The sequence below is a fragment of the Meles meles genome, chromosome 12 (assembly GCF_922984935.1).
Source record: "Meles meles chromosome 12, mMelMel3.1 paternal haplotype, whole genome shotgun sequence".
In the NCBI taxonomy this organism is placed as follows: Eukaryota; Metazoa; Chordata; class Mammalia; order Carnivora; family Mustelidae; genus Meles; species Meles meles.
In genome coordinates this window covers 55,630,039-55,650,635 of record NC_060077.1, presented here as the reverse complement: position 1 = coordinate 55,650,635, position 20,597 = coordinate 55,630,039, and the positions used below count along the sequence as shown (strand labels likewise).

The window sequence follows — 20,597 nt, the reverse complement described above, 5'->3', positions numbered from 1 at the left end:
TTGGATGCTGTAAAGAGTCACTGGAAGTAAAGTGCATACAATAGTATTTGGAAGTTTTCACATCCAAAGAGAGCCAATTAGCTGAGGAACTTTAGGAAGATTCTCTTGGCTAGAATAAATGTTATTTAAAAGTTTATGGCTGATATATTAAGTAAAACTAGTAATTCTTTATTTTAATATTCTTGCTTAACATATTTTTAATTCCTTACATATTAAAAAATGAGAAGACAAATATAAAGAAAGTGGAATTTTCTCAAAAAATTCTTCTTCTGTACTTCTCCTAGAATGTAAGTCAGCTATCACCAGATGGTCCTTTACCACAGCTACCTTTACCGTATATTAACAGTTCAGCAACACGGGTTTTCTTTGGCCACGACAGACGACCAGCAGATGGTTTGTAAATTTTATTTGGCCTTGTTACATAGTGACTATTTTTTTAAGTGTTTTTTTTTCCTTTATTTAAGAAATGATGTTGTAATTGCTAAAGCATATTTGAAAATAAATAACTCTGTACTGTATCACTTATCATCCTGCCAACTGAAGATAACCAGTACTTCAGGGTTTTCCTTCCAGCTCTAAAAGCTAAAAATAAAAACAAAATAGCTACAATTATAATGGGTTTTCTCACATAGTCTTATTGAACATTTTTAATGGCTGTAAGATACTTTATTCAATACATATAAATGAAGTACTTTAATATTTGCTCTAATATTTGCTAATAGTTGGACTGTTTCCTTCTTTTCCTTATATAAAATTATGTTTGATGGACATTTTTGTGGATAAAAGTCTTTTTTTTTTTTAAGATTTTTATTTTATTTATTTGACAGAAAGAGAGCACAAGCAGGGGGAGAGGCAGGCAGAGGGAGAGGCAGGCTTCTTGCAGAGCAGGGGAATCCCAATACAGGACTCGATCTCAGGACTCTGGGATCATGACCTGAGCTGAAGGTAGTGGCTTAACCCACTGAGCCACCCAGATACCCCTAAAACTTGTTTTCTTAACTTTTTGTTATAGAAATATAATGTAGTAGCAGAGAACAGTTGCCAATATTCTGCTCTTCTTTTTTTTTTTTTTTTAAAGATTTTATTTATTTATTTGAGAGACAGAGATCACAAGTAGGCAGAGAGAGAGGAGGAAGCAGGCTCCCTGCAGAGCAGAGAGCCCGATGTGGGGCTCGATCCCAGGACTCTGGGATCATGACCTGAGCCGAAGGCAGAGGCTTTAACCCACTGAGCCACCCAGGCGCCCCTATTCTGCTCTTCTTATAAGACTTTTTAACATACAGGCTTATTTTCTTAGGATTGAGCCTTAGAATGGGCCTTTAAATATGTTAAAGTAAACTTTGTAATTCTAAGCATTCTTATATTTGAACTTATTAATATGTTTCTCCTTGAGGTTTAATATAAAATTTAAAAATATTTATCAGTGCGTGCCTGGGTGGTGCAGTCGGCTAAGTGTCCAACTCTTGGTTTCGGGTTGGGTTGTGGTCTCACTGTCCTGGGATCATGCTGTGTATTGGGCTCCGTGCTCAATGTGGAGTCTGCTTGAGACTCTTTCTGCCCTTCCTTGTTCCTCTCTCTCTCTAAAATAAATAAATAAATCTTAAAAAAAAAATATATATGTATATTTATGAAAATATTTATGGCAGGATTGGTTTTAATAGCAAAAAAAACACTAGACTGATAGAGGAGATGAATTGATAAATTTTGGCATGTTTATGTAATGGATTCATGCTGTAGGACAAATTGTTCTACATGTTTCAGTATGGATAATACACCATAATGTTGAGTGAAAAAGTTACAGAATGATCAATCAAATGTAATTCCATTTATATAAATTTCTAGTGTCAAACCAATTCATACTATGCATACATTGTTTATGTATACACTAATATGTGGCAAAGTAAAAAATATGGATGAAAACACTATTTCAGTTTTGGAATAGCTCTGGGAAGAAGTGCTACTGGAGACGAAGGAGAGAAGTAGGATTTGGGAGGGTTACACAGAGGACTGTAATTATTTGTAACAAAGAATATTTGGGATCTTATGACAAACGTTGACATTTGTTAAATTTCAGTGTATAAATATTTGTTATTCTCCATGTGTTTCTGTATGTTTGAAGTATTTTATATGAAATTGTGAAATATTAAGAAAAATATATTCTTTCAGAGTTAAGAGGAAAAGAACAAGAATATTGTAGGTCAAGTTCCATTTAGGCTAGGGTTATTAAGAGAATATTTTTCTCTCAGGTAATTAAACAGGCACGGGTGAGTGTGTATGTATATATTTATTTGGCTACTTTGGATTTTTATTTAAAATATGTCTCATTTGAGGGCAGGTATTAGTATACATGTGCTTAATTGTGATTTTTTTTTTAGGTGAAAAGCAAGCAGCCACTCATGTAAGTCTTGATCAGGAGTATGATTCTGAGTCCTCTCAGCAGTGGCGAGAACTTGAAGAACAGGTTGTAGCTGTGGTTAACAGAGGAGTAATTCCAACCAGTTTCTACCCCACACAATACTGTTTGAATAGTTACTCGGATAACTCAAGATTTCCACTGGCAGTTGTAGAAGGTGATATACTTGAATTTTTATTCATGGTTTTTTGTTTGTTTTACTTACAGCAGATAGACTGGAAGGCATGAAAAAATAAATTTGGAAACGTAACTTAGTGAGCTGCATGTATAAAACTAGGCATTGTGGGCTCTGATACTGGTATATATAGTGTGCTATTGGAATATAGAAGAGAGAATGACATTTGTTAGTACATAGAAATTGGGGGGAAATCTTCTAGAGGAAGTCTTTTTTTTTTTTTTTTTCTTAAGATTTTATTTATTAGAGAGAGCATAGAGTGAGAGGGAGAAGCAGATTTCCTGCTGACCAGAGAGCCCGATGCGGGACTCGATTCCAGGACCCTGAGATCATGATCAGAGCTTAGGCAGCCGCTTAACTGACTTTAAGCCACCCGGGCTCCCGTAGAGGAAGTCATTTTAAAACTGAATCCTGAATAAATGGACATGTACAAGGTGGTAAGGGATAGTCTAGGCAGAAACGCAGAGCTGTGAAAGTAAGGTGTGTTTAGAGAATTGAAGCATAGGGTAATAGGTGGGATTTGTTATTAATTTAAGCCTTTCTTTTGTAGAACCAATAACAGTGGAAGTGGCTTTTAGAAATCCTTTGAAGGTTCCACTTTTGTTGACTGATTTGTCATTGCTGTGGAAGTTTCAACCCAAAGATAGTAGTGGAAAGGATAATGAAGAAGTTAAAGAACTAGTAAGTTATTAAAAGGTATTTGTAATAAGCATGTTTCAGTAATAGTTGCTTAACGTTTCAATTTTTTCTGTTCAGCGAGCTATACTTATTCTTTTTTATGCTTATTTTCCCTAGTTATAAAAAGTATGACATACGCTTATTGTGTATGAAAATTGAGTATACAAAGAACATAAAGAATAAAAGTAAAAAAGTCTTCTCAGTATTTAGAAATAACCACTACCGCTTTTCTGTATCTTCCCAGTCATTTCCATTTTTCTGTTTTTCTCTCATATATGGGATTCTTTCATATTGTGTATGTTGTTTTTTTTATTGTGTTGATTCATATGCATATTTTGATAGTAAAATGTCTCAGTATTTCATTTCTGTATAATATTCCACCGTGGATGACCTGTACGCTCCTCTAGTATCTTTCCACTGGTAGTTGTTGTAGAAGTTTCCGTTTGTTTACTGTGATCATCATACAATAGTAAAAATTTGGGTATATAGTATTTTATCCTGATAATTTCTATAGTAAAGATTCCTGGGCATGAAGTTAAAACATTTTAGGGAAGAAGTATTTTAGTACTCTATTAGTTTCCCAAAAGGTCATACCAATAGGCTTTTTCACTAACAGCATTTGGGATTGCATATCTCATCTTTGCTGCATTAAGTGTTCTTATTTTTTTTTTTTTAAAAAAGCTATTTTGTTATTTTCCATCTCATTCATTGATTTCTGGTGAAGTTGAAGTTCTTGTATTTCCTTTTATGTGGTTTGTCTTTATATATACATTATCTGTTTCTTAGTCATGTCTGTTAATAACCTGTTTATTTGAGGTAAGTTATTTTTGAAACAGCAATGACTTGAATAAATATTTTCTGTTACCATACTGATGGTAGCAAATAACTGAGATGGTACATTTTTCACTCATTTATTAGGTTATTCACCAATATTTACTGTGTAACTTTTACTTTTTTATACTACCTTGCTATATACTTTAGAAAGTGGTAAATACTATTTTGGAACTGGGAAATATCCCAACATTTTGGCACTGAATTATGGAGGGAGAACTTGAAAGAAGATGTGTGTCATACTAACTTTAGTATAAATTATTTCTCTTGAAATATTTTGATATTTAAGGGTTGCCTTATATAAAGTCTTGTCGGTTAAGTCCATTAAAGTTATCTTGTGATTATTTGTACTCATTGTGAATAGTTTGAAAGATTGAGATTTTGTAGGCTCATATTCTGACTGGAATTTTAGCAACCTCTTGAATTTTTCTAATGTTTTTTAGATGCCAAGAATATGAATTAGAAGTCTATAAACTGTTTACTCTTGGGAAAGTTTTTTTAAAAGATCCATTAGCTTTTTAAGTGTATTAGTCTGTGTACTGCTAGATTTTAAAGGAGGTTTATTAAAGTTGAGTGAAAATTTTCATTGTGTATAATTAAGTTATACTTTTTCCTGTAAGTTTCAAACTCTTTGGATTTCTTCATAAGCTTCTGCTGATGGATTAAGATGCTGACCTGCAATTTAGGGAAATGTAATTTTTATTTATTGTGTGAAGTAACTAACTTCATGGTAAAAGTAAAACAGTGTTTATGAGGAGCAGCTTTAGCCCAAGTGTAAATCAGTTAACTCTGCTTTGTTACATGACCAGAGATTATAGTCTCTTACAGAAATCCTTGAATTGGAGGACACAGGCTTTTTTTGCTCTTACTGCCCTTATTGGCTACCAGTCTTTTATGCTTCTTGTTTCGGTGCCATTACTTTTTTTTATAATTGGCTAATTTGGAAAAAGAGGCTAATCAGAGTAAAAGATGGAGAAATCTGTTCTGATGGCAAGATTAAGTGTCCAGGGGCGCCTGGGTGGCTCAGCGGGTTAAAGCCTCTGCCTTCAGCTCAGGTCATGATCCCAGGGTCCTGGGATCGAGCCCCGCATCGGGCTCTCTGCTTGGCTGGGAGCCTGCTTCCTCCTCTCTCTCTCTCTGCCTGCCTCTCTGCCTACTTGTAATCTCTATCTGTCAAATAAATCTTAAAAAAAAAAAAAAAAAGATTAAGTGTCCATTTCGGCCATTGTTGATTAGTAACTGAACTTTATTTGTTGAAGTTTTGTCCTCTTGGTGGCTGCAACTTTGAGTAGCTCACTTACCCTCCTCACTTGAATTGGACTGAATGAAGTGAAAAAATGTATATAGCATGCATTCTGCTACTGCGTGGCTTTACTCCAGGTGTAAAAGTTAAACACTTTGCTTATTGCTTAGCACATAGTAAGAACCTAATAAATGCTAACTATAATTATTGTTCTTAAGTATTGATGTATAGGAATGTTAATATTCTGGTACTTTATTCATTAGAGTGTATATTTTACAAAATTTATTTTTCAGGTAACAGGTGAACCTGTAATGATTGGAACTGAAGTTATTTCAGAATTTTTAATTAATAGTGAAGAATCTAAAGTGGTAACTATTTTATTGTTTTTTTGTCTTAAGCCTTTCAAAAAGTAAGATGCAAACAAATTTTAAAAATCAATTCAGTTTATTTTATAGTCTAGTTTTCTTAAAAACTAAAATTTGGAAGGTTAGGAAACAAGAATTGCATAAGAGGAAATTGGTGGAAAGAGTAGATTTGCAGTGGTCTTTGGTTTGTTAATTTCCAAAGAAGCCTGTTGAAAACTTTTTGCTTTTTTGGAGGTGGTCAGTGTGGTAATTTCATGTAACATTTGCTTGACCAGAATATTTTGTTTTTTTTGTTGACTTGAAGTGTTAATGAAGATCCAAGCCTGTATCTTCTTTTGAAGAAGATGCTTTTCAAAATAAGAAATTAATTGATTATTCAAAAGTTTAGGTCATGAGTTTATATTTTTACAATATTGCAAAATTTAGGTATTGTGCTATTTAAGATATTATGAAAACATAATAAGAGTGGCTTAAATATCTCCACAGGCAAGACTAAAGCTCTTTCCCCATCACATAGGGGAGCTGCATATTTTGGGAGTTGTTTATAATCTTGGCACTATTCAGGGCTGCATGACAGTAGATGGCATTGGTGCTCTTCCTGGATGTCACACAGGTAAAACTATAGCATTACTAAACAGATACAAAACTAATAATTAAGTCTCCCTAAATAAATGAATGAAAATGAGGTGTTTTAAAAATAGGTTTAATGTATCTTAACAAAGGTACTTAGGTTATTTTAACTCTGCCATTGCTGCAAAATATTTTAAACTCTGCCATTGCTGCAAAAATAAACAAATTTATTCCCTTCTAATGTATTTTGTATATGTAAAACAAGTAAATCCTAATGAGAAGTTAATCCACATATAGAGATGTGGTTAAACATAAAAATAAAATACGCTTAATTCTTTGATTAACCATGCCACTTAATAATTGTTTAGGATTTTCCTAGAAATAATCTGAAAGCTATAGTATTTAAGCTAAATTGGTGTCATTTAACATATCAAATTATTTTAGGGCTTTGATTGTTTTTTGTTTCAGGAAAGCATTCCTTGAGTATGTCAGTCCGAGGGAGACAGGATTTAGAAATTCAAGGTCCTCGACTTAACAATACAAAAGAAGAGAAAACATCTATTAAATATGGTCCTGATCAACGTTTAGATCCCATTATCACAGAGGAAATGCCACTATTGGAGGTATTTCACTTTTTAAAATTTCATGGATTAATAAATTATAAGGTCATAATATTTTCAGTCAATTAATTTTAGACTTTGAAGTTACTGATACTACATTGAACTATACTTTTTAATTATTATTAAGCTAGGCTAAATAGATCTAATTCACAAAGAAAAATCACAGCCAGGTTATAATATATAAACCTCAGTTTATTAATGGAAATTGTGAAAATACATTTAAGAAACACTTTGTTTATTAAAATCAGTGACTTTGTTTATTAAAATCAATGGCTTTTTTGGATAAGAGAGGCTGCTTCTCCCTCTCCCATTCCCCCTGCTTGTGTGTGAGCTCTCTCTCTCTCTCTCTGTCAAATAAATAAGTAAAATCTTAAAAGAAAAGCGGAAGAGCAGTCATCTTTGAGTCCTCACTGCGTAAACATTATATTGTGTATATGTTGTGTATATAGGCATTATGTTGTATATATTATTCAGTGAGACTTGTGTGGTAGACATTTGATTTGTGTCCGGTCATTCACTGTTAACAGATAAAACCACAGTGAATAACCTTATGCATATCATTTTCTACTCACACGCTTACAGCTTCAGGATAAATTAGTGGAAATGAGAGTCCTGAGTCTTAATCTTATTTGCCATTTAAATTTGAAGCTGTCACCAAAAGCACTTTTAGCATCTATGTGTTTGAAGTAAAGGCTAGATAAATACTGATTATTCTTTTTTTTTTTTAATATATAAATTCTTGTCCTAAAGATTTATTTTTTTTTTTAAAGATTTTATTTATTTATTTGAGAGAGAGAGTGTGAGAGAGAGAATGAGCATGAGAAGTGGGAGGGTCAGAGGGAGAAGCAGACTCCCTGCTGAGCAGGGAGCCCGATATGGGACTCGATCCTGGGACTCCAGGATCATGACCCGAGCTGAAGGCAGTCCCTCAACCAACTGAGCCAGCCAGGCATCCCAATACTGATTATTCTTAAAGAGCCAATATTTAGTAAAATTTTTATTCTGAAGGTACAGAGTATCTACACATGGTACATCACTGTTCTGCTAATTCCAGCACCCTTCCCATTTTACTAAGCCTTAGCCTTGACGGTATTCATGTGTCTGTGTATTTTACTGTATCTTTGCAGTACTCTTTCAACTGTTTTTGACATATTATCTCAAAATTTACATTCCTTCACAAATTTTAACTTATTTGACTTAGTTTATTTGACACTGGCTAAATCAGTACATAGTGCAGTGTCTTTAGTATAATCCTATGCCTGTTTTTTTTCTTCTTAACCTGTGTTTTAGATTTCTACATTAATTCCTTATTTTCTTATACCTTTTTTATTTTATTTTATTTTTTTTAAAAGATTTTATTTATTTATTTGACAGAGAGAGATCATAAGTAGGCAGAGAGGCAGGCAGAGAGAGTGAGAGGGAAGCAGGCTCCCTGCCGAGCAGAGAGCCCGATGTGGGACTTGATCCCAGGACCCTGAGATCATGACCTGAGCCGAAGGCAGCAGCTTAAACCACTGAACCACCCAGGCACCCTCTTATACCTTTTTTAAAGCTTCTTATGTCTGCAGAATTTATCTGCTTCTTCAGACTGTGGCCATAGTGAATTTCCATTCAAATTTAGATTAAGAAACATAGATATTTCCAGGGATGGCTCAGTTGATTAGGTGTCTGCCTTCTTCTCAGGTTGTGGTCCCAGGGTCCTGGGAATTGAGCCCTGTGCTGGGGGCTGCTTCCCTCCCCCCCTCCCCCCATGCTCTCTTGCTGTCTCTCTCTCTCAAATAAATAAAATCTTTAAAAAAAAAGAAAAGAAACATAAGTATTTCCACTAGATTTTAATAACTCCTGTGGTAACTGTCAGCCATAACTTTATTAGAACATTTTTTTCTATACTTGTACCTTTATATTCCTTTTTTCTTAGATATTGTCAGTATCTGACATTTACACTTAAGTATCTTTTAAGTGCAAATAACTTATTAGGTGATTTTGTTAGCCCATATTTCTCCTTCTCTAGTACAGCTTCACATTCACTTACCTGAAATCCTGAGGCAGATGTGTGTTGGAAATAATTTTGTATCCTTAATTTTTAGAAATTGTGTGTGTGTGTGTGTGTGTGTGTTTATATCCAAAGTGTTATGTAACCCCTACTGGGTTTGTGGTAGCATCTGGAAATCAAGCATATTAATATTGTGTGAATGAACCACATGAATGTCATACTGAATGGGAAAGGGTAAGTCAGATCAGGTTTCACTCCCATGTGAGTTACTAAAAGTTTGAGGTTGTTCAGAGCTTTTTAGGTTTTAAAATTATGGATATGGAATCATGGATCTGTACATTGTTTCCTTTTAAAAGATCTCTGGTGTATTTTGGCGACTTAATGATGTATAAAAATTAGTTGAATTATTTTTCAAGTTGACCTTGAATAAGGACTTTTCAACTGATAGTTAATTCACATAGCCATGTTAAATTACTTGTAACTAACTTGTCCATAGTCTACACAGTTGGCCAAGTTTTGTTCGTAGCTCACTTGTCACTGATGTTTTATTTTTAATTCATAACTCTGCAATCTGCTACTGAATAGCATTGATCTCTGTCTCATCTTTTGTAAAATGGAGTGTTAATTGCCATATATTCAGGGAGATATTAAAGAGAATTAATAAAATAATTGTAAACCTTTAGTAAAGAAATACAGCATCTTAAATTGTTAGTAGCTAGAGGTTTGGAATTTTTAACAGACAATATAATGATATTTTTTCCCTCCAATGCAGGTGTTCTTTATACATTTTCCTACAGGGCTCCTCTGTGGAGAAATCCGAAAAGCATATGTAGAATTTGTCAATGTCAGCAAATGTCCTCTTACTGGATTGAAGGTTGTTTCTAAACGTCCAGAGTTCTTTACTTTTGGTGGTAACACAGCTGTTCTAACACCACTAAGTCCCTCAGCTTCTGAGAACTGTAGTGCTTACAAGACTGTTGTGACAGATTCTACCTCTGTGTGTACAGCACTCATATCATCAGCTTCCTCTGTAGACTTTGGCATTGGCATAGGGAGTCAGCCAGAGGTGATTCCTGTTCCCCTTCCTGACACTGTTCTTCTACCTGGAGCTTCAGTTCAGCTACCAATGTGGTTACGTGGGCCAGATGAAGAAGGTGTCCATGAAATTAACTTTTTGTTTTACTATGAAAGTGTTCAAAAGCAACCTAAAATACGGTGAGTATTATAGAACTTTCTAGATTTAACCTGTGTTTAATGTATATGTACAAATTCAAATAAACATTTTGATATTTGTTAACATATCATTGTTTCTTAAGAAATTATCCCCTTCCAAATTATGCATGATGTTTATATTTGAGCCTGTCCCTAATATAAGTTCTAAGAAGCCAAAAGTACAAAAAATGAGGCTACCTAATCTTTTTAATGGCTTTTATTTACAAACTTCATGATTCTTTAATAAATCAAGTACTCTGGCCAAAGTTATCACATAATAATGAAATTCACTGGTACCATTTGTATATGAAGACAACCTGCTATAGTCATTCTGTTTCAAGAAAATTATTGTGTTTCACCTTTTCTTAACTCTTGTGCTCTCTCCTAACTCCTGAGAGTGTGTGAGGAAAAAACAGATGATTAGGGTGGGGTTGTAATGAGGCTCACTGAAGAAATCAAACCTTGGTGCTCACGAGGGTTGGTGGCCTATATATTATTAAACAGCAATTATTTTATTTGTGATAATGCCATTGTCATTTTTATAAAATTAATGAGGATGATTTTGTTACTCCATTTTTTTTTAAGATTTTATTTATTTATTTGACAGACGGAGATCATAAGTAGGCAGAGAGAGAGAGAGGGAGAGAGAGGAGGAAGCAGGCTCCTTGCTGAGCAGAGAGTCGGATGTGAGGCTTGATCCCAGGACTCTGGGATCATGACCCGAGCTAAAGGCAGAGGCTTTAAACCACTGAGCCACCCAGGCGCCCCTTGTTACTCCATTTTTTAGTGGAATATTTTAAATATCTTATAAGACTTATTGTGAGGGCAAAATAACAGTATTTATAAGAATGGGGACATTTTAGATACTCAGTAAATATTAATTCTCCTTCAGAAGACAATAGAGCATATTCTGGCCGAGGCAGTCAGGTAAGGCTTTGTGGATGGAATACAGTAGTGGTGAAATGAGCTTCCAAAGAAAGTAAGGATTTCAGAATTTGGATATCAAGGGGGATGGGCAAGAAAGTAGTGGGTATTCCGGGGAGTGACTGTATGTAAATGAAGATTTGTAAATTAGGAATATAAACTGAGTATAATTAGTTTGGTTACAGTGTAAAAAATGTGTAAAAGAAGTAAAGGGGAAGTTGTTAGAACTAATAAATGAATTCAGTAAAGTCGTAGGATACAAAATTAGCATACAGAGATTGATTGCATTTCTATACCGTAATAATGAAGTATCAGAGAAATTAAGAAAACCGTCTTATTTACAGTTGCATAAAAAAGAATACCTAGGAATAAATTTAACCAAGGAGGTAAAAGACCTGTACTCTGAAAACTACAAGACACTGATGAAGGAAATTGCGATGACACAAACAAATGGAAAGATATACTGTGTTCCTGAATTGGAAGAATTAATATTGTTAAAATGTTCAGACTACGCAAAGCACTCTACAGATTCAGTGTAATCCTCATCAGAATAACAATGTCATGTTTTATTGATCTAGAACAAAGAATCCTAAAATTTGTATGGAACCACAAAAGACCCCAGTCAAAGTAATCTTGAGGAAGCAGGATAAAGCTGGAGCTGTCATGCCCTGGTTACAAACTGCGCAACAAAGCTATAGTAATCACTGCAGTACGAGACTGACACAAAAATAGACACAGGTCAATGGGACCTGTGTATGTGTATGTGGTCAATTAATCTATGACGAAAGAAGCAAGAATATATAATGGAGAAGATAGTTTTTTCAATAAATGATATTGGGAAAACTGGACCATTATCTTATACCATACACAAAAATAAATTCAAAGTGGATTAAAGATGTGAATGTAAGACTTGAAAGCATAGAACTTCTAGAAAAAAACATAGGCAGTGAGCTCTTTGATGTTCATTGATCTTAGCAATGTTTTTTTGGGGTCTATTCAGGCAAGGGCAACAAAAGCTAAAACAAATGGGATCACACTAAACTAGAAAACCTTTGCCCAGTGAAGGAGGCCATCAGCAAAAAAAAAAAAAAAAAAAAAAAAAAGGCATTCTACTGAATGGGAGAAGGTATTTGCAAATCACGCATTGAATAAGGGGCTATAATCCAAAATATACAGAGAACTTAACACAATTTAATATAAAAAATTCAAAAACGGACAGGCGATCTAAGACATTTTTCAAAAGATGACCTACAGGTGGCCAACAGACACATGAAAGGATGTTCAGCATCACTAATCAGGGAAATGAAAAATCAAAATCACAATGATATGTTACCTCGTTCTTGTCAGATTAGCTGTTATTAAAAAGACAAAATAGTAAGTGTTGCTGAGGTTGTAGAGAAAAAGGGAACCCACATACACTTGGTGGAAATATGAATTGGTATAGCTTCTTATGGAAAACAGCAATAGAACTACATAAAACAGCAAAAAAACTACAATAGAACTACCATACGATCCAGCAGTTCCAATTCTGGGTATTTATCTGAAGAAAACAAACCACCAATCCAAAGAGATATATACACCCCTATGTTCATTGCAGTGTTATTTACAATAGCTAGGACACTGAGGCAACCTAGGAGTCCCATCTGTAAGGATGAAGAAGATGTGGCATGTGTGTGCACACACACACACAAATGTTACTCAGCCATAAGAGAGAATGGAATCTTGCCACTTGTGATAACACAGGTGGACCTGGAAGGTATATGCTACGTAAAATAAAGCAGAGGAAGACCATATTTTTCCACCTAACAAAACAGAAACAGACTCATAAACACAAGGAAGAAGCTGCTGGTTATCAGAGTGGGGAGGGGATTGGGGGGGTGCAGGTGAAACAGGTGAAGGGGATTAAGAGGTACAAACTTCCATTTCTAAAATAAGTCATGGGGATGTAATCTGTAGTATTGGGACTAGAGTCAGTAATATTACAGTAACTTTGATGACATGGTAACTAGATTTACTAAAGGAATCATTTCATAGTGTATACCAATACTGAATCAATATGATTTATCCCTGAAACTCCTAGGACATTGTATTTCAGCTGTACTTAAAAAAAAAAAAAAGAAATTTAGGAGATAATATCAGAAAAAAGAAGTAGTAAAGGGGAATTAATATTGAAATGTAAAAAGCTCTGTTGTGGAGGGCCCTCAAGGCCAGGTGAAAGTTTGGGGTTTACTTGATAAGGGATCAGTAGCATAATCAGGACATTGTTACATGAAAATTATTTTCATGTGCTATACTGATGAGTTTAGTGAGCAGACATGCCTGGAGTCTGGGAGACTATTTCCTTCCAAATTGAGAAGAAAGAATTGAAATGAAGTTATGTTATCTAGATAATTTTACTGTATTACACTCTGTTTTTGTCTTTGTTTTAGAGTATAAATGGCCCTGGGAGCAATTAGGTTTTAAAAGCTTTGTTTGGAATTAGAGTATCATAAGAAATGGAGAGGTTCTTCCGTTAAATTTGCAATTTTATATTTCTTTAGGCACAGAATATTAAGACACACTGCAGTTATTTGTACCAGCCGATCTTTGAATGTACGAGCCACTGCCTGCAGAAGTAATTCTCTTGAAGATGAGGAGGGCCGAGGGGGCAATATGCTAGTCTTTGTGGATGTGGAAAATACCAATACTGTAAGTTGGTTTAAAACTAAATTTTATTTTTAATTATATTTGAAGGGTTTGCTTTGTTTTTAGTAAAGGATTTTTTTCCCCACAAGATAGCATAAGCTGGGAATTAGGAATGTTCATATACAACAGTGTGAAAACATCTTAATTTTCCATTAGTTTTGTAATTTTAGGTCTCAAAAGGACCTGGTGGTATTAATATATTCATATGATATATAGCTCTATATGTGAGTAATTCAGTACCACAGAGATAAAGTGCTTTCTGGTCTCAGCCATTGAGAATCTATTGATGTAACTAAATTTACAGAGTTGTGTTAGGAGTTCATATTCCTTATTAAATTGGTAACATTCACTTATACATTTCTGAGAGTATAATTTTCTTCATATAAGCATTTCAGACCTTTCACCATTCCTGTTTAAATACTCTAAATATAAAAATGAATATTAAGGGAATGAGATCTCATGATTAAAATAGCATCTTAGTTTCAGGTTGATTTAGTTCAAATTCTTATTTGAAGTGTTACTCTGTACTATCCTTTACTTTGGCTTCATAAACTTGTAAGGTTGCTTCTTTTTAAGATACTTGCTAATACTTTGGTGATCTTCAAAGAAAGTAACATTTGTAAAAATGAAATTTTAAGATTTTATTTATTTTTATTTTTAAAGATTTTATTTATTTGTCACAGAGCATAAGCCGGGGGAGTGGCAAGTAGAGGGAGAAGCAGGCTCCCTTCTTGAGTAAGGAGTCCGATGTGGGACTCTGTCCCAGGACTCTGGGATCATGACCTGAGGCTTAACTGCCAGAGCCTCCCAGGTGTTCCTAAAATTTTAAGATTTTAATAATTTCAAATTAGTTCTCATTCAGGAGAATAAAAAATTGTGTACAGTTTAACTTTATGTGCATTGGCTCTATTTTGGGATTCTGATTTGTTTTTGTTGTTTGTCTTTGCCTTAATGAGAATGATACACCTCAGAAAGATTAGAAGAAATTAAAAGAAAATGTTACAGTTTTGATTCAAAATTGACAACAAGGGGTTCCTGGGTGGTGCAGTTGGTTAAGCCTCTGATTCTTAGTTTAGGCCCAGGCTCTGCTGTCAGACTCCACACTCAGGGCAGAGTCTGCTTAAGTTTCTCTTCTTTCTCTCTCCTTCTGCCCCTCTCCCCCATGCTTACACACACACACTCTCTGTCTCTTCTCTCTAAAATAGGTTAAGTAAATCTTCAAAAAAAAAAAATTGATAACAAATAATGTTTGATCTATTAAATACTCCCAGTAACTCATTGTGATAGGTTTTAATAATTGAATACTATTCAATATTTTAAAATTTGCCATGGGGTGTACATTATAGTTAAATATAGCTTTTGGGAAAAATGTTGACTTCTCTGTTTTCAGAATGTTTAAGGAGGGGATGCCTGGGTGGCAAAGTCAGTTAAACATCCAGCTCTTGATTTCAGCTCAGGTCTTAATCTCAGGGTGGTGAGTTCAAGATTGCATTGGGCTCCATGCTGGGTGTGGAGCATACTTAAAAGAAAAAAAGAATGTCTAAGGAAGAATTTAAATAACTTAAGCTTTTGGAAATGTATATTGTTTATTTCAAAATAAAAATTTCGACTTATGTTACTTTGGTAGCAGTGTCAGAATATTGTTTTCATAATACTCTAAGTTTGTGCTCCTAAGTCCTGAATGACTCTAATTTCTTTTTGATAGAGTGAAGCAGGTGTTAAGGAATTCCATATAGTACAAGTATCAAGTAGTAGCAAACACTGGAAGTTACAGAAATCTGTAAATCTCTCTGAAAACAAAGGTAGGTTTGTGACTTTTTCCCTCTTCATAGTAAATTTTCATATCTTCATTGCTTTAGAGTATCAGAGTAGTGCTATAATATATAAGATTGTTGGTACCTTTTTAAAAAATAATTTAATAATTAACTTTTTTAAGTATTCAGTTGTGTTTTTAGTAGTTTGACTGTGAATCAAATTACCTTTCTTAATCCATTCTTTTCCATCTTTTTATTTCCTTCCACATCTTTCTGTTTGCATTTTCTTTATTCAGTTGGAAAATCAGTGCCTAATTACATGATCACTTTCAAAATTTCAAAACAATACAGAAACATGTATACAGAATATGGAAGTTCTTTTGGTTTCCTTTACCATTGGTAGGCTGTTTTTCTGTGTATAAAGATGATACCTCTATAAGTGACTGACTTTTCCATGTATTTCCATACCTATATAATACTCAAACAGAATAATATACATACTTGTGATAAATATATTGACAAATTGTTTTCCAGAATATTTCTTTAGGTTTATTATCCTGGCAGTAATATGAGAATGCCAAGTGCTTGTTAAGAGTGGAGTGAAACTCGCAGAATGATATTTGCTCTTTCTGGAGAATTATACAGTATATTTCAAAAAATATGAAAATGTTTAAACTCGTATTTAGTCTGTTGGTAATCCTTACTTTTGGAATTTATACAAAGACATTAATTCAAAATACATGAAAATCCATACATTGAAAACAGAGCAGTGTATTGCAAGGTTATGTTCAATGCAGAGAAATTCAGTGTAGATTTAATGTGAATTAAATTATAACTCAGACTATTTTTTAGTCATTAAAATACATTAACATTTTTAGAGTGTTTGCAATAATGAGAAAATGCATCGTAGGACAGTATGTGCATATACTAATATTGATATAAATCATATATATGAAAAAATACTGAAAGGAAATGAAGAAATGGTAGAGTGGTGGGAATGTGGGCTTCCTGGTTCCCAGGTTCTGATCTTTTAAACTTTTCTGTTTATCTGTAATGTCTCTCTCTCTCTCTCTCTCTCTCTCATACACACACACACACACACACACACACACACACACGTGCGCGCACGTGCGCACATGAATGCACAAACGTGAATTTCAAGAAAATTGAATTCCTTTTTAAGAGCTGAATGAAATTTGCTTTATGGAGATAAAAAGAGGTGTTTTTCATTAAACATTATTTGTAATTATGAATTATTTTTCAGTTTTACTAAGGAAATATGAATAATGAATTATGTTTTACCTTGTCATAAGCAACTGAGAAAGGCCTTAGAAATTTTTCTTTTCTTTCTAGATGCCAAACTTGCTAGTAGAGAGAAGGGAAAATTTTGCTTCAAGGCAGTGCGATGTAGGGAAAAAGAAGGTAAATTCATTTTATTTTCACACTTTCCTAAGGGTCATTTTATATTTCATGACAATGATATTCATTAGTTTGTTTTCCCCTGTTTTTTAGTTGCCACACAGTTCTCAGAAAAATATATCTTTGCAGATATCATCTTTGGAAATGAACAGGTATGCAAATAAGCACAATAGCATTTGATTTTAAAAGTCACAGTTTTAGAATATCTCACTATTTTGGCAAAACTATTGCTTTTGTAATCCACAGAATCTTTTGTGCAGATTTTACAACTTCATGTTCTAAAACAGAGCAGAGATGCTATATAGATCATACCATTTTGATTAGTTATTTAAAACTAACTTCCTTTTGAGAATATCACAGGTAAAAAGTATAATCCTTGGGATTAAAAAATGAAACTGGATTATATAAGGGAATCTATTTATTAGGGAAAGTGGTCAGAGTGGAATATAAAGATGATAATCATGTAGATTTTGGTGTTTCATATCGTTCTGACATCCAAATAAAAAATTTTGAGGGATTTTAAGTATGTTGTCTAGGACAGTGATAGTCCAACTTAATTATCTGTAAGAATCACCAGCAGTGGTTTTCAAACTTGCGCGTATGAGTCATCTGGGGTTCTTGTTAAAATGCAGATTCTAATTCAGTTGGCCTGAATGGGCCAACTGGGTGGGATCTGAGGGTCTAAATTGCTAGATGGAGGGGCACCTGGCTCATGCAGTCAGTGAAGCATGCGATTCTTGATCTTGGGGTCATGAATTTAAGCCCACATTGGGCACAGAGTTTACTTAAAAAATACGTATAATAAATTGTTATAAGTTCCTAGGTGATGTTGGAGTTATCAGCCTGTAGACCCTATTTTTGATCTAGGAAATTTTGTAAAAATGAGGGCTTTGCCTCCCCAACTCTAAAACTGTGGTTCATTACATCTTGGGTGGTTTGGGAATGTGCATTTTCAGCCAGCTCTGGAGATAATCGGAAGAGGTGATCTGGTGATCTGTTTTGAGAAACATTGGACCAAGGGTGTAAAATTCCATGTAGTTGTGCCCTGTTACTGTTATTATTGCTACTGATTCAGTTACTGTTTCTTCTCTGTATTTTTTTTTTTTTATTATCCTAGACATTCTTACACTTCCGTATTTCTCTTATCATTTGCCTTCATCTCACACATTCTTTGTGGCTGTCTTTTGACTACTTGAAGAAATAGTTATTTAGAAATATCTCAGAGTACCAAAAGCCCAGTAATTTCCAAATAAAGCCACATTGTGCCTCTTGAATGACTGAATTTAGATTTCATGATTTCAGTTGTTTGTTCTGTTTGTTTCTTTTTGAAACTTAAAATCGTTAGAGACAAATCAAGGCCCTTAAATTATATTAAGATTGTAATTTTTACTGTATTTGTTGCCAAATAATTTTGTGTAGTATTGTTGAAGAAAGCAGAAACAAAGACATTTTCCCTTTTGATGAATATGGTTGAATAAATAGAACTCACCAAGCTCTATAAGGTTAATGAGAAACCTGTTGGAACAATTGTTTACCAGAAAATAGTTCACTCTTAAATGCGAAAACTTACATATTATTATTTAATAATTTAATATATAAAATATATTTAATAATTAACTTGAAACTTAGCATTTATATAACATAGTCTATAATGCAGGGAATCATAAGTATAGAGATTTTACTATGAAACAATATTCCATTAAAGGAAATCCTATAGTTCCAAGTCCATTTAAAATTTTTTAAAAATTCTTTTTTCATGTTCTCTCCCTTCAAGGATAAAAGCCATATTAAGATTAGCAATTACATTTGCATTCTGTTTTGTTAGATGTTGTCTAATGTTCTAAGTATTTGAATGAGATACTTGTTATTTTAATAGTATAAAGGATATTACTTTTCAGCAATTTATTTTTTATTCATTTTCTTAGAACATTACCTTCCCTCGATACTTGGACTAATGTCATGGCAGTGTAATTTAATTATTTTGAGATAGCAACTTTAAGATTCAGGGTAATTTGTACCAAATATTTTAGGTGTTTAACTGTTTCAGTGTGTTTTACAGCCTCCCTGTACTGACACATTGATAAGAAATGATTAAATAAGACTTTTAGTTAATATAGAAATATAGAGAGAAGTATACATTTTGGCAGGGTATATTTAGTTGAAAACATTTATGTAGGTAAGTGATTTTTTTCTTAACAGATAATAAGCTCAGCAAGTCCATGTGCAGACTTCTTTTATCGAAGTTTATCTTCTGAATTGAAGAAACCACAAGCCCAGCCATCTGTGCATGCAGAAAAACAGTCAATAGAGGATGCTGTGAGATTAATTCAGAAGTGCAGTGAGGTGGATTTGAATATTGTCGTATTATGGAAGGTATGTGTTATAAAATTATTTCGGAAGCCTTGCTTTGTAGATACTTGAGCCTTAAGCTAAAGAACAAATGTAAGCTGATATTTATATTTTTCTGCATAAAATTTTCAGTTTTAGTATTTATTTTATACCTTTTTTTTTAACAGTTCCATAATTACTTTTTTTTTTTTAAATTTTTTATGGTGTTATGTTAGTCACCATACAGTACATCATTAGTTTTTGATGTGGTGTTCCAAGATTCATTGTTTGCATATAACACCCAGTGTGCTCCATGCAATACATGCCCTCCTTAATAATACCCACCACCAGGCTCACCCATCCCCCCACCCCCATAATGACTTTTTAAATCTTTTTTTTTTTCCTGAGGTTTGTTTTATTTATTTGAGAGAGAAAGAGAGAGAGTGCACATGCACAAGCAGGAGGAAGGGCAGAGGGAGAGGGAGAAGCAGACTCCCCACTGATTGGGGTGCCTGATTTGGGGCTCAATCCTAGGACCTTAAGACCATGACTTGAGCCAAAGGCAGATGCTTAACCTACTGAGCCACCCAGGTGCCACCCCCGCCCCATAATGACTTTTTTACTTAGAAAAGAATTCATTCAAATTAGATAACTTTCTTCTTTGTTATTGTTACTTCTTAGTGGTACTGAAAATATTGTAGATATGATAAGCTCCATGACAACGGGTATCATTATTAAACTCCTTATGAGACTGACGCGCTACCTACTGCGCTAACGAGGCACCTTATTAAACTCCTTATTATGGGCATTTTCAAACACCAAAAAAGAAAAAATAGCACTGTGAACATTCAGGTACCCATGGTCACTAATATGTCGCTCTTCATTTTTCATCTATTCCATTAGCCCCTCTCCTTTGTTTTCTTTTATTTTTATCTTCCTTTATTTTTTGCTGTAGTATTTTTTTAAATAACATAATATTTGATCTGTAAGTGCTTCCATATTTACTTCTAGCAGATGAGGACTCTCTTATTTAACAATAACCCCAGAGTATTTTTATCTGACCCAACTAAATTAACAGTAATTCTGAATTATTATCTATTTGTTGGGTTTGTTTTCAGTTTTTCCAGAGTATTTGAAAATATTTTAAGTTTTAAAAATCATTTACAGATAAGATCCACACATGGCAGACCAGAATGAGATGGTTTGGCCATTAGTCTTCCTTGAAGTTACCTACTATAATACAAAGGAGGCTTGTTTTTCATAGTGCAACCTTTTGTATTTTATGCATATATTACAAGAATTTGTAATTATATAAAAATTATGTTACATGTAATGTATAGTTATATATTACTTTTTAAAAGACAATTCTATAGTGAAATTAAGGGTC

At 33.8% G+C, this 20,597-nt stretch overlaps 1 protein-coding gene across 4 annotated transcripts in view; it reads left to right on the top strand.

Moving 5' to 3' along the window:
* Window positions 1–20,597, top strand: part of TRAPPC8 (trafficking protein particle complex subunit 8) — a 77,281-nt gene that overhangs the window by 41,954 nt on the left and 14,730 nt on the right. For all 4 annotated transcript variants that reach the window (XM_046024635.1, XM_046024636.1, XM_046024638.1 and 1 more), the window contains 12 exons: window positions 285–393; window positions 2,376–2,570; window positions 3,139–3,269; window positions 5,634–5,708; window positions 6,192–6,318; window positions 6,744–6,898; window positions 9,661–10,103; window positions 13,565–13,712; window positions 15,415–15,511; window positions 16,817–16,885; window positions 16,976–17,034; window positions 19,082–19,255. In XM_046024635.1, the coding sequence (XP_045880591.1) occupies window positions 285–393; window positions 2,376–2,570; window positions 3,139–3,269; window positions 5,634–5,708; window positions 6,192–6,318; window positions 6,744–6,898; window positions 9,661–10,103; window positions 13,565–13,712; window positions 15,415–15,511; window positions 16,817–16,885; window positions 16,976–17,034; window positions 19,082–19,255 (1,782 nt within the window). The remainder of the gene's footprint in view (window positions 1–284; window positions 394–2,375; window positions 2,571–3,138; window positions 3,270–5,633; window positions 5,709–6,191; window positions 6,319–6,743; window positions 6,899–9,660; window positions 10,104–13,564; window positions 13,713–15,414; window positions 15,512–16,816; window positions 16,886–16,975; window positions 17,035–19,081; window positions 19,256–20,597) is intronic.